General features: G+C 40.1%; 2 protein-coding genes across 2 annotated transcripts; both read left to right on the top strand.

Annotated features, from left to right (window-relative positions):
• The first annotated feature begins 528 nt into the window (after positions 1–528).
• Positions 529–6,936, top strand: si:ch211-153b23.7. The gene is made up of 7 exons (XM_040119145.1): positions 529–851; positions 3,699–3,849; positions 4,278–4,421; positions 4,619–4,747; positions 4,869–5,117; positions 5,364–5,489; positions 5,992–6,936. The coding sequence occupies exons 1-7, from the start codon at positions 700–702 to the stop codon at positions 6,217–6,219; spliced, it is 1,179 nt and encodes a 392-aa protein (XP_039975079.1). The 5' UTR covers positions 529–699; the 3' UTR covers positions 6,220–6,936.
• A 2,191-nt stretch (positions 6,937–9,127) lies between these two features.
• On the top strand, positions 9,128–10,727 carry zgc:174917 (uncharacterized protein LOC565650 homolog). Its single transcript, XM_040119087.1, has 6 exons — positions 9,128–9,257; positions 9,572–9,833; positions 9,918–10,009; positions 10,198–10,337; positions 10,434–10,538; positions 10,641–10,727. Exons 1-6 carry the CDS (start codon positions 9,128–9,130, stop codon positions 10,725–10,727), a joined length of 816 nt encoding a protein of 271 aa, XP_039975021.1.
• Positions 10,728–11,478: the final 751 nt, after the last annotated feature.

The raw sequence follows: 11,478 nt of genomic DNA, 5'->3' as shown, positions 1-11,478 counted from the left end.
CTCAATCCCAGTAATGAGCAAAATGGTGAATGCTATCAGCTTGACCCTATCATTATTTGTCATGAATAAATGTATGCGTTACCATTATTTTCAATTACACATCCTGCAATATATAATCATGCAGAAATGATGCATATCTATTCACCTACCTACCTCTTAGCTTTCTCCTGCATTGCTCACTTAAAAACATAAGGCGCAATAGCTCCGCTAACAGGCGCAAGTCACAGCACACAGACACACACACACACACACACACACACACACACACACACACACACACACACACACACACACACACACACACACACACACTCATACTCACATTTCCTACCCCTGTGTGGACTTTCCCAGATTCTCCAAATGATGTCAAAACTAAACACCATGTCAACTCAGTAAAAATTTTGAATACTACACGATCACACTTTGTGAGGTAGGTTACATTTTGACAGTGGGACAGGCCCTCTTTGACATAAAGGTGAAACAGTTTGCCTGTGTCACTTCCTATTCTCCAAACTTCGCATCATGTGGCTCTGGGTCCCAGCTACTTCCTCTTTTGCTACGTATCAGTGCTGACAACACTATTTACTTTCCACCAAATGCTTAGAAGAGGAGTTATGAAGAGCTAAACCTCACAACGTGTCTACAGCGGTGTTTTAATATTGTTTCAGACTTCATGAGGATTTGAAGATTTAATCAGCCATGGATGGAGACTTGCTGTCTTTGTCATCTTCGTCATCATTAACATCCTCAGCAGCAGCAGCAGCAGCAGAGACACAGAAAGATAATTCACCTAAAAGTAACAGCAGCCTCTCTCAGAGCCAACAGAAGCCCAATTCAGCTGAAGCATTATGGTATGTATGCTCACATTTCTGCACATACGGGGTGGACACAAAAACAGGAACATGTAATAGTGTAATATGTAACAGTTAAGTGTAAGAACTCCACCAACTACAGCCTCAAATACTACCTTAAAGTCAGATCAACACCTCTCTGAGTGTCAACAAATATTAAACCCTAAACAATAAGTAATACGGTAGTATTTATTGTAGAGATATTGTATTAAATAGTAGGCTACAGGGATTCCTATAATTGAATCCAACCCATGTTGTTACCAGGCTTACATAAGTACACAGTCTGAGATTAATCAATGTCAGCACATTATCTGTAATCTTTGAAATTCTAAAAACAGTTGTTTTCAGAGATGCTTAATGAAGAAGTTAAGTGAGAGGAAGCATAAAGAGTGGCTGCGGAGTTTCCAGTGAGGTCATAAAGATGTAGGCTTTAGTTCAGTATTTCACAACTCTGATATGCCATCATGTAAAAAAAAAAAAAAAAAAAAAAAACCTCATAAAATGATATGTATTATAAAATGCCATTTCTTTTATTTTGAAGTGACTAATGGTAATGATTTTTAATGTGGGCTCACTTGATAAATGCCATAACCACTCTACCTACACAAATGATTAGTCTGCCTTAAAATAACCATGTAGAATTGTGAAACTTCAAACTTCTCCCCTCTGTAAGGGGATCCGACTGTGGCCATCAACCAGCTAGATACGTTGATCTATCTAGAGTGATATTTGTCAGAGTTGCCATTAGCAGGAAGGAAAGATATTATCTATCTCTTTATCATATGCCATGACAGTGAATTAGCATATTGCTTCTGGAAGCAGTGGCAATTTGGTATCCTTCCAAGATGGCATACAATGGAAAACTTTGTGAAACTTGGTCACACAGTGTATATTGGATGTCAGAGAAGCCAAGAGATAAAAGGCCCTGGATCACAGACACAGAAAGCATTGTGTGGTCCCAATAGGATGGCTGAATACACAGCACTGGCTTTCCAAGAAAGGGTATTGGACATGAGCATGTTAACAGTTTGTGCTCATACTTGTCACTAAAATTAGGCTCCTTTTAATTTCAGCTTCTGCCTTCATCCTAGCAGACCTGCTGGTTCAATGTGCATGATTCACTCATTAATGGCCATAAACAGCCTTCACTAAAGCCCTTTCCTGCCTTGTAGAACCCAGAGGGATGACAGATGGTTCAGAGTGTAGATTTAGGCAAATATTTTGACTTTGGGTCAACTTTCCTTTTATCTAATAACCCTTTTTGATTATCTGATGAGGCCATGTAGGTTTCACACAAATAGCAATATATTTTGTGGGGAACATATGCTCTAGGATGACATCTTTTCTGAAAATGCCCTTGTTTTGAGCTTGCAAACATTATTTTTTTTTAACATTATCCAGGGGCTATGGGAAGTTTTCTTAAAGAAGTAGTTTAACATTTTGGGGAAAATACTAATTACCTTTCTTTTCAACAGTTAGATGAGAAGATTGATACCAGTCTCTTGTCTGTGGGCTGAAGCTACAGCCAGCAGCTGGTTAGATTAGCATAAAGACTGGAAACGCAGGGAAACAGCTGGCCTGGACAAAAGTAACAAAAACAACCTACCGAAAATCGAAGTATAACAGCAAGTTGCTATTATACAGATAGTCGTTACTGTGAGGTTGACAGGCAGCCAGCGGAAACTCCAGAAAATCACTGGTCCCAGTCGACAAATAGTCCCACACATAACCCCCTGTAAAACTGCAACTAGACGGGGTTTTTTTTTTTTTCTTTTTGTTACGTTTGGACAGAGCAAGTTTAGCTGTTTGACCCTGTTTCCTGTCTTTATGCTAAGCTACAATAACCCACTGCTGGCTGTAGCCTTAGATTGAACAGACAGACATGAGAGTATTCCTTTAAATTTAAGGACAAACGTGTTTTTTAATCTCATATTTCCGTGTTCCCACAGGCTACTATGTGTTGTGAAAACTGCAATATACTTACATTTCATTTTAGAATGACATAGACCTACATCTTCCCATTTTTAGTGCTTTGACCTGTGAATGTAACTGTCTAAAATTGTGTAACAGTGGTTTTCACATAGCAGGACACTACATAAGTGGATGAAAGCATGTGCTTGGGGGGGAGTTAAGCCTTAAGGGGGATCAGAGGTGATCGCTGACAGTATGTTTGTGTGAAGAAGCCCCGGGGGCTACATGCCGAGTTCTGTGTTCTTCCCTGCGCTGATTCCCCCTGGGCTTTAGATCTCCGCTGCCTCTCTGTCAGCTATTCCTTTTGGACAAGACCTCACAACAGGGCTGGTGGAAAGGAAGCTGGTTTGACTAATTAATCTTTGCAAATATTTTTCTTTTCTCTAAGTAGTTTAATAGAAATCAGCATCTTCCAGGGATCATCACCCACACTGTTTCCAGAGGTTATCAATATGCAAATACATCTGATAGTAAACAGAGATTTTGATTGGTCAGGAGAGCAGATGCAGAGAAATGCACCACTCTGTGTGTGTGTGTGTGTGTGTGTGTGTGTGTGTGTGTGTGTGTGTGTGTGTGTGTGTGTGTGTGTGTGTGTGTGTGTGTGTGTGTGTGTGTCTGAGTCTCTTGAGTGCATAATGTGGCTGTGCATGCTTGTGTGTGAGTGGGTGTGCATAATAACTCCAGTTCGATTCTCTGTAAGTGCACTCTATGCGAGTGGGTGTTCAAAAGTACCCTGACATTCTTGTTTGCATACATGTGTTTGCTTATTATTGGAAATGTTCTGATAATTTTCATCATCATTACTTTATTTTTGGCACATATACCATGTGTAAGTGTCCATGCACAAACTGCATATGTGTGTCGGTGTGTGTGCAGGACAGAGGATGTGAGCCCTGCGGGTGACAGGCTACTGTCCACAGAGGAGCAAGTCACTCTAATCACTGAGAGTATGACAGTTACCTCCACTGACCAGGAGAAACTGCTGCTGCTTAACAAGAACACTGAGCTCCGCAGAGTCAACAAAGAGGTACAACTTCGCCGTATTGCTGATGTTGGCAATTACATTTAGTTATCTCTGAATACCAGAGGATGACTGTGGGTGTTGTTTGAAAACTACTGCTAAGCTGTGAGGAATCATCATTAAAGAACATTTTTTCACAATTACACAACTTCTGCTTCTTGATTTTAATTAGATGCTGCTTAATAAAAAGGAGTTGAGGGAAAATTATTCTCTCAACTGACGTAAACTGTCATGTATCTAGTGCGTGTAGAGTGTCTTACCTCCCTGACCTGAATTCACTTCCTGATGTTGTGAGGACAGACTGACACTGACGGCTGTAATAATGCAATGAATGATGCCAACAATGGCTGCAGTGATGTACTTAAGGCAATGGCACTGATGATGATGATGATGATGATGATGATGGTGGTGGTGGTGGTGATGGTGTGTTACAGCTGATGAAGCTGAATGAGGACTGGGACCAGGTGTACCGCAGCGCCACACTGGGTCTACAGCACAGACTGGAGGCTTTGGAGCTGGAGAACACTGCCATCAAACAGCTCAACAGTAGACTGCTGGTCAAAGTAGAGCACCAACAGGTGAACACACAGAAGCAATTCAGCCATGCAACAAAACCCCTACATTGGTGCACAGATATAGACCATCAAAAGTGGGTGTAGATACAGCATGTGGGGGAATTCCTAAACTGTGGGTTACTGTGCAGCAGGTTTAGATTGTGATGATAACATCTGTGGTTAATATGTGTGATGTTTACTTTTTCACTTGGGATTTACAGAGTGCAAAAGAGTACTATGAGCAGGCTTTGATGCAGGAGCTGAAGAAGAACCAGGAGCTGCAAGAATACATCAGGCTGCTGGAGAGCAGGATGCACCACCAAGAGAGAGCCTGCACACCTGCCAAACAGGTATTAGACCTGTCAGTGGGTCTATGCACCTGATCAGTTTGTAAATTTCCATTTCTGTCAATATTCTCTCATCTATGACTTGAATTTCGCCCATCACTCTGTCTTCTGTTTTTAACAAAAGGGCACCTTCAATGCTGTGGTAAGCAGTCCTGTGTCGTGCCCCACCAGTAATCCACCCAGAGGACCCGAACTTTCACCCAGCCATGTCTCTGGATACAACCCTTCACCCTCCTTTTTCCCACATTCTTCAAGCCCAAAGGCAGGGTGGCGGGGGAAAAGCCAGAACGGCAGTACCCCACTGGGAGTACTGGGAGACTCCCAGCAAGAAGTACAGGATCTAAAAGAGCAACTGCAGGCACTAAGATGTCAGGTGGGCTTCTCTCCTCAGCACAGCCTTAAAAATGTTCCCATTTCTGATGTGATTAGATCAGAACTGATGTCAACTCACTGTTGCCAGGGAAAGATTTGCTTAATGCCTAGGAGACTTGAATCAGATGGTGAACTGCACCACCAAGTGGTGACACTGTGCCGTTCTGAAATTTGCTCACAGCGATGAAGAAATATCTGCAGGTCTTTGCTACTGGCTCACTGCCACATTAATGCCTTGTGTCAGCAGACCCAGATTTATGAAGCAGAATATCAGACGGAGCATAACGACCACAAACACACACTGCAGGAGAACCGGAGGCTGAGGAAGAAGAGGGAGGAGATGCACCAACAGGTGGAACTACTGCAGGAGCAGGTAGTGTTTTAATTGTCTGTACACATGCACACAAACCCACACACAAACGTATATGACATACACATGCACAATCACACATAAAGATAGATTATTACTTGAATCTGTATTCTAATCTTGACCCGGAAACCAACAAAAAAATATATGCTTACGCAACTGAAAATTCATGCAGTGCTGCAATTCTTTTGTTAATTTTGTGTCAAACTGGAGGTTAAACGTGGGATTTGTAAGTTAAATATAGTTAAATATGTAGGGTATTGGTAGTGCAGTAGAAGTTTAAGCATTCTGTAATCATATGATCTAAAATGAAGCCTAATTTTAAATAAAAAATAAAAAATAAAAACTCCTCAAAGCCCTTGATGAGATATTTTCACAGTTCCACTCTCCTCCAAGGGTTTAAAATAATCCGTTTTGACAAAATATTGGGATGAATATCCTTAAGATGTGTTTTGTCTGTTCATATTTTTTTTTCCTGGTCCTGTCTGGTCTTCTGACATTGGTACAGCTCAAGGTGTACGAGGATGACTTCCGAAGGGAGCGGTCTGACAAACAGATGCTTCAGCGGCTGTTGTTAAAGAAAACGCCTTCAAATAAGGATCCAGTGCTTATCCACCGCTGCAATAATGAACAGCAGCCTCTAGGAGGAGACAAGAGGACACAAAGTGGAGAGAAAAGAAAACAGCACCACCCGCTCTGCCCCAACCACCTCAACCGGGACAAGGAGTCAGACTGAGGCTCAGAGGGAGCCGTGATCATGCACACACAGTACATGAAGTGCATGAGCAGGGCTTTAAACTTGGGAAAATGAAAATCATTCATATGTCAATGATTTGTGATCACTCTCATTTGGAAAACCAGCACATCGATGTTAAAGAGGATTCTCTTAAATTGGACTCTACGTGCCATTTTAGAGCTGAATTTTCAGATGTCCATCCTTCTCTGTCAAACAGCAGCATTGTATGATTAATGCTGACAGTAAATAGCATGTAGTAACATGAACTACATGAACAAGTCTGGTGTCAAATGCTTCACTTGTTTTTCCATGTTTCTCCTTGGTAAGCTTGATAAAAACAATGAAAGGTTAAATATAAATTGTACATTATTAGCGAGTTTCAGTTTTTCATGTAACAAAAACAGTTACTAACTTTGTTATCTTTGGTTCCTATATATATATTTAATGTATCTAAAATAATTCCTTCTAATATATAACTTTCTCCAAAGTTAAGTTTCTCCATGTACTCTGATGTGGATAGTAACTTCTTATATTTTAAAAAGCTATAAATTGTCAGAATAATCAAATAAATAGTAAGAACTGGTCTAATCGTGCAGGTGGTTTATTACCTGGTTCAACAGGAGGAAGCTCCCCACATTTATCATTGTATGTATGGTATTTGTTTCTTTACTGGATTTCTTTGAAGTCTGTAAAATGTTTTCCTCTCAGTCTCCTTGTCTCATTAAAACAAATAATAAAATGTGTTTACAGTGTCACTAGAAAGCCCCCGGAACAGCTACTGAGGAGCAGTGGCTCGTTTCTTGTGCTGCAGAGTTATTGTTTGCTCTGTAACGGGAAGCTGAAAGGTTTACCGCTCTTCTTTCCCAGTCACTGAAACACCAGAACGTTTGACACATATCATCAAACAAAAGAAGCAGCCACTGGGGGATCAGGGGTTTCCCTCCTACATTTTCTCATCCTTGGAAAGTTCCCGGAAGAGACTGACCGTAAAAAAAAAAAAAAAAAAAAAAATCCTTAACTTGTCTTTTGTATTAAATCACAGGGCTCACACATGTTCGCATTGCATAAAACGAAAATGGCATCATGTGTCAGCAGCTGGGTGTCGCAAGAAAAACAAGGGCTCCAGGAGGTATCATATGTTTTTAGTTGTTAAGGAAGTTAAAGTGTGGATTCGTCTATTTCTCGACCACACACAGACAACAGTATCTGCATCCTCAAATGTGTTTCACTTTTTCTTGTTCACTCTCTTTTTCTAACAATTTGTTTACGATGTGTAAAATAAGCGCACCTAGGTAACAAGTAAGAGGCAGCCCTAATTTTTTTTGTCTTTTCACATCATTAACACAAAATGGCACAAACATATTTCCATATTAATATTCTTATATACATAAACTGCAAATGGAAAATAAAACAAAAAAGAGAACTGGAATGATAATAATGATATTATAATATGTGGAACAATAACTATGATAACAGTTAAAAGAAGATGATGCCTAATTAATGTAAAAGGAGGCCATTAGGATTTTCTCTTTTCTTAGAGACCCAGCCATGTTCACACACTCACCGCACAGAATATGAAATACTGTATGTCCTTGTCCTGTGATCAGTCATCGTTTCTTCATTCAAGTTAAATATGAGGCTGTGATGATCGGGAAAGTTCATCTGACAGAACAATGAGTTACTGTGAACAAAAAAAGTATCAGTCAAATCAGTCTGGACCAGTTTCAAAATAAAGGGCAGCACCAGATTTAGCCTCTGTGTCTGTGTCTGTGTATAAATCTGTGACTCTTTCCAGGTGGTAAAACATGACGTTAGCCCTGTGATAACAAAAGCCCAGCATGTAGCTCCTGAGAAGAAAAAGGTGTCATTTTACTTTAGTTATTATCTTTGAATGCCCCAGTACACCTTGACAGCACAACAAAGCAAAGGCAGTGTACATCATGAAATCATGGGTTTCCCTCTTTCATTTCTTTTTACTTGAAATTAAAGATCACGTATGATATAATGTTTGCATATGGATACATTTTAAGCAGCTGAACAAGGAAGGGTACTTTCCCAACGATGCCCTGCGTAGTATATAATCCCTGCCATGCAAGAGTTTGGCAGAATCCAGAGTCCAGACTCAGAGAGAGAGGCCTGAACAGCAGACAGGTAAGGAGACAATAAAATACTTACTGAAATATTTATTACTTACTGATGTTGATAAGATTTTACATGAAAAAATACAAAATGGGCGTAAAAAGTTTAAACAACCAACAGGAAGTACTTCCAGTTTGTACACATTTTACTGTGGTACATTTTCTTTTTTGACTAGAGTATATAATGAATGCACAAATGTAAAAGTTTTTTCGCTGTGGTTTTGCCAATTTCACTTTATAAAAAAAACCTTTCGGTCTGCAGGTCCACTGCAGGTGAAGTGTCAATATCTTATTCACAGGATCATGAAGGCTGAATGACTGTTTTCAGTGGTCTTTACCTACTATAGAAAGTCTAATGTTCTTTTCTGGGCCTGTTTTAGGTCAACAGATAATTATAACTTAAAAAAAGAGACTCTTAATTATGTCATTTAAACTAGTCACAGGATTATATTGGCCTTAAAGGACAGGAGGGATGCTCACTGTGACCCACCTACAGTATATGTGGTTAGATGTTTTTCCCATCGGGCCAGGTGGGCAGGGCATGCTTTCTTTTTATGTCTCCATAAACAGCTGAAGTTCAAATTGTCTTGAAAACCAGATGGAAAACAGTATAAATATCATTTTCTTTCACAGAATTTTGCCATACTTAAACGTCACTTTCCCTCTCGGTTCCCCTCCTCTATCCTCCACCAACACCACAAACAGTCCCTAACTTATAAGTTTTGGAAGCAGAAAGCCTGAGGCATAGGCATTTAAACAGTCTGATCGCGATGACTACATCCGCGGCTAAACAGCGGGAGATCTACAACCAGCAAGGCTTTCTCTCAGCACTGCCGGTGTTGAGTGAGACAGAGCTGAGGGAGGCCAGGGATGCCTTTTCTGAGCTGGAGAAGGAATTCGGTGAGTATCACTAGAAGATACTTGGGTCTGGGGGTTAGTCATAGAAAGATGGAATGCAGAAAATGGTCAGTAGCAACTGATAAGACCAAAATGCATTACAATTGTGTGAAAAGGGATTCTAATTTGCAGTATCTCTATACATTTCTATACTGCCATTTCTGAAAATAATGTGGAACATGAGACTGTTAATTTCCATGTTCCACATGAATCTACCTTTTCTTGTCTATGTACAGGAAAGTATAGATATGATAAGGCTTAAGTGTCACACAATTTGTCAGTGAATAGGTATATTATATATTTTCGTGTATCTCCAGGTGAAGAGTACACCCAATACAGCCTCCACAATGTTCACCTTCAGTATCTGTGGGTGATGGGCCTGACCAAACACCCTCGTATCCTGCAAGTGGTCAAAGCCATCCTGGGCCCTGACGTCATCCTGTTGGACTCCCGCTTCATCTGCAAATACCCGGCACTCAAACCAGCCCACATCCAGGAGAATGAAGAGGGAGTAACCGAAGCTGACGGGAAGATGGCAGAGAGTGGACTTCCATACGTGGCATGGCATCAGGATATGAGGTAGATTTTAGATACTGATAAAACAGTATGAGATTTTGTTTTCATTTGCTTTGTTTTGTCTAACTGTAATTGTTGTGTTCACAGGTACTGGGGTATTGCTGGTGGCCCTGTTCTCTCTGTGTGGCTCGCTTTAGATGACTCACTGAAAGAAAACGGCACCCTTCAGGTCATCCCAGGTACGTCAGCTGCTCATTTATACTTCTCATGCACACTGATCCCTTTAGCCACTGTCCTGGTGATGTGTAAAAAAGAGTCTTAGCCTTCATTATTTTTCCAGTGTGGAATAACAACAATAGATTTACTTTCTGGAATCAACAACCTGCTTCACAGAGTTGAATTTTTTTGTTTGTTTGTGCCCTTGTAGGCAGCCACTGCTCTGGCATGTTGCCCCATCACCAAGCCACCCGCCCTGGAAACATCTTGTCGGTCAACCAGGAGATCCCAGAGGAGCTGGTGCAGGCCGATGGAGCAGTGTTCTGCCCTCTGTTGGCTGGGCAGATGTCTGTGAGCTCATTTTAGTTGTTTAAGACCATAAGACTATTAATAGGTTTGAGTACAGTTCAAAGTGAATTAATTAGGATATTGGATTTGTTTGAAAAGATCCACGATGGACTCCTTGTCCATGGCAGTGATGCCAATACATCCAAGAGGAGGCGCTGTGGGTTTGTGATCCGTTATGTTCCCACTTGTGCTTACCCCATACTGGTGAGACATACATAAGAATAAATTAATTCCTGTATTTGTGCAGGTTATAATTTTATAGTCTCTGACTTGTGTATTGATTCTGACCCTTTCTCTTCCTGTTAGGATCCAGATCGTCACAGGAAATTTAACGCCACAGTGTTGGCCTGTGGAACAGATCATTTCAATCATTTCTCCAGCAAAAGCACATGAATACTTCCTGGGTTTTTCCTGCTTGAAAGAATAGTTACTTCTACACTTTACATGTATGGCATATGTCTGTTATGTGTATGAATGATAAAGTACATCTAAAATAACTACAGATTTCTATGTTTAGTTTTAAATATATTGTACTGTATGGGAATTTCTCAACTGTGAAAGGATCATCAATTGATAAAATGTTTATTGTTCAGAACAAGTGGGCATTGTGTTGTGTTACATACTGATTTAACTGGACCATTTCATAAAGCTTTAAAACAAATGTTAAAATAACATAATACTCGTCAGTCAGTGAATTTCAATTGTACTGTTCTCCCAGTTCACCTCAATATAAAAAAACATAAAGGAGTTAAGGGTTTTTTACACAGCTTTACAAAGTGTATATCAATAAAGTATTTAAAAATGATCCAAAAGACAGTGTGGGTGAATGTTTTTTGTAATTTTGTGAAGCAAATACAAAATCCTCAAGATCCACAAGTGAACATTTCAGTCATTGAGGCACAAACACAGCTTGTTTTAGGGTGAAATCTGTAAAATATCCACAGATAAAGTCAAAGTTAATTACTTCATGGTTCACCAGTTGGATAAATTCAAAATGAGCTCTATAAATGTTATTTCTTACCCAAAGCCCTGTTCCACTTCAAGGTTGCCTTTTTGCATATTTAATGCAAAAAACTGTCACAAGGGAATACAGTGTACTGTTTGATATTCAAAAGACGTTACCTTTAACAACTTAGAAGTGAAA

The sequence above is a fragment of the Xiphias gladius genome, chromosome 23 (assembly GCF_016859285.1).
Source record: "Xiphias gladius isolate SHS-SW01 ecotype Sanya breed wild chromosome 23, ASM1685928v1, whole genome shotgun sequence".
Lineage (NCBI taxonomy): Eukaryota > Metazoa > Chordata > Actinopteri > Istiophoriformes > Xiphiidae > Xiphias > Xiphias gladius.
This window is presented reverse-complemented; position numbering and strand designations above follow the sequence as displayed.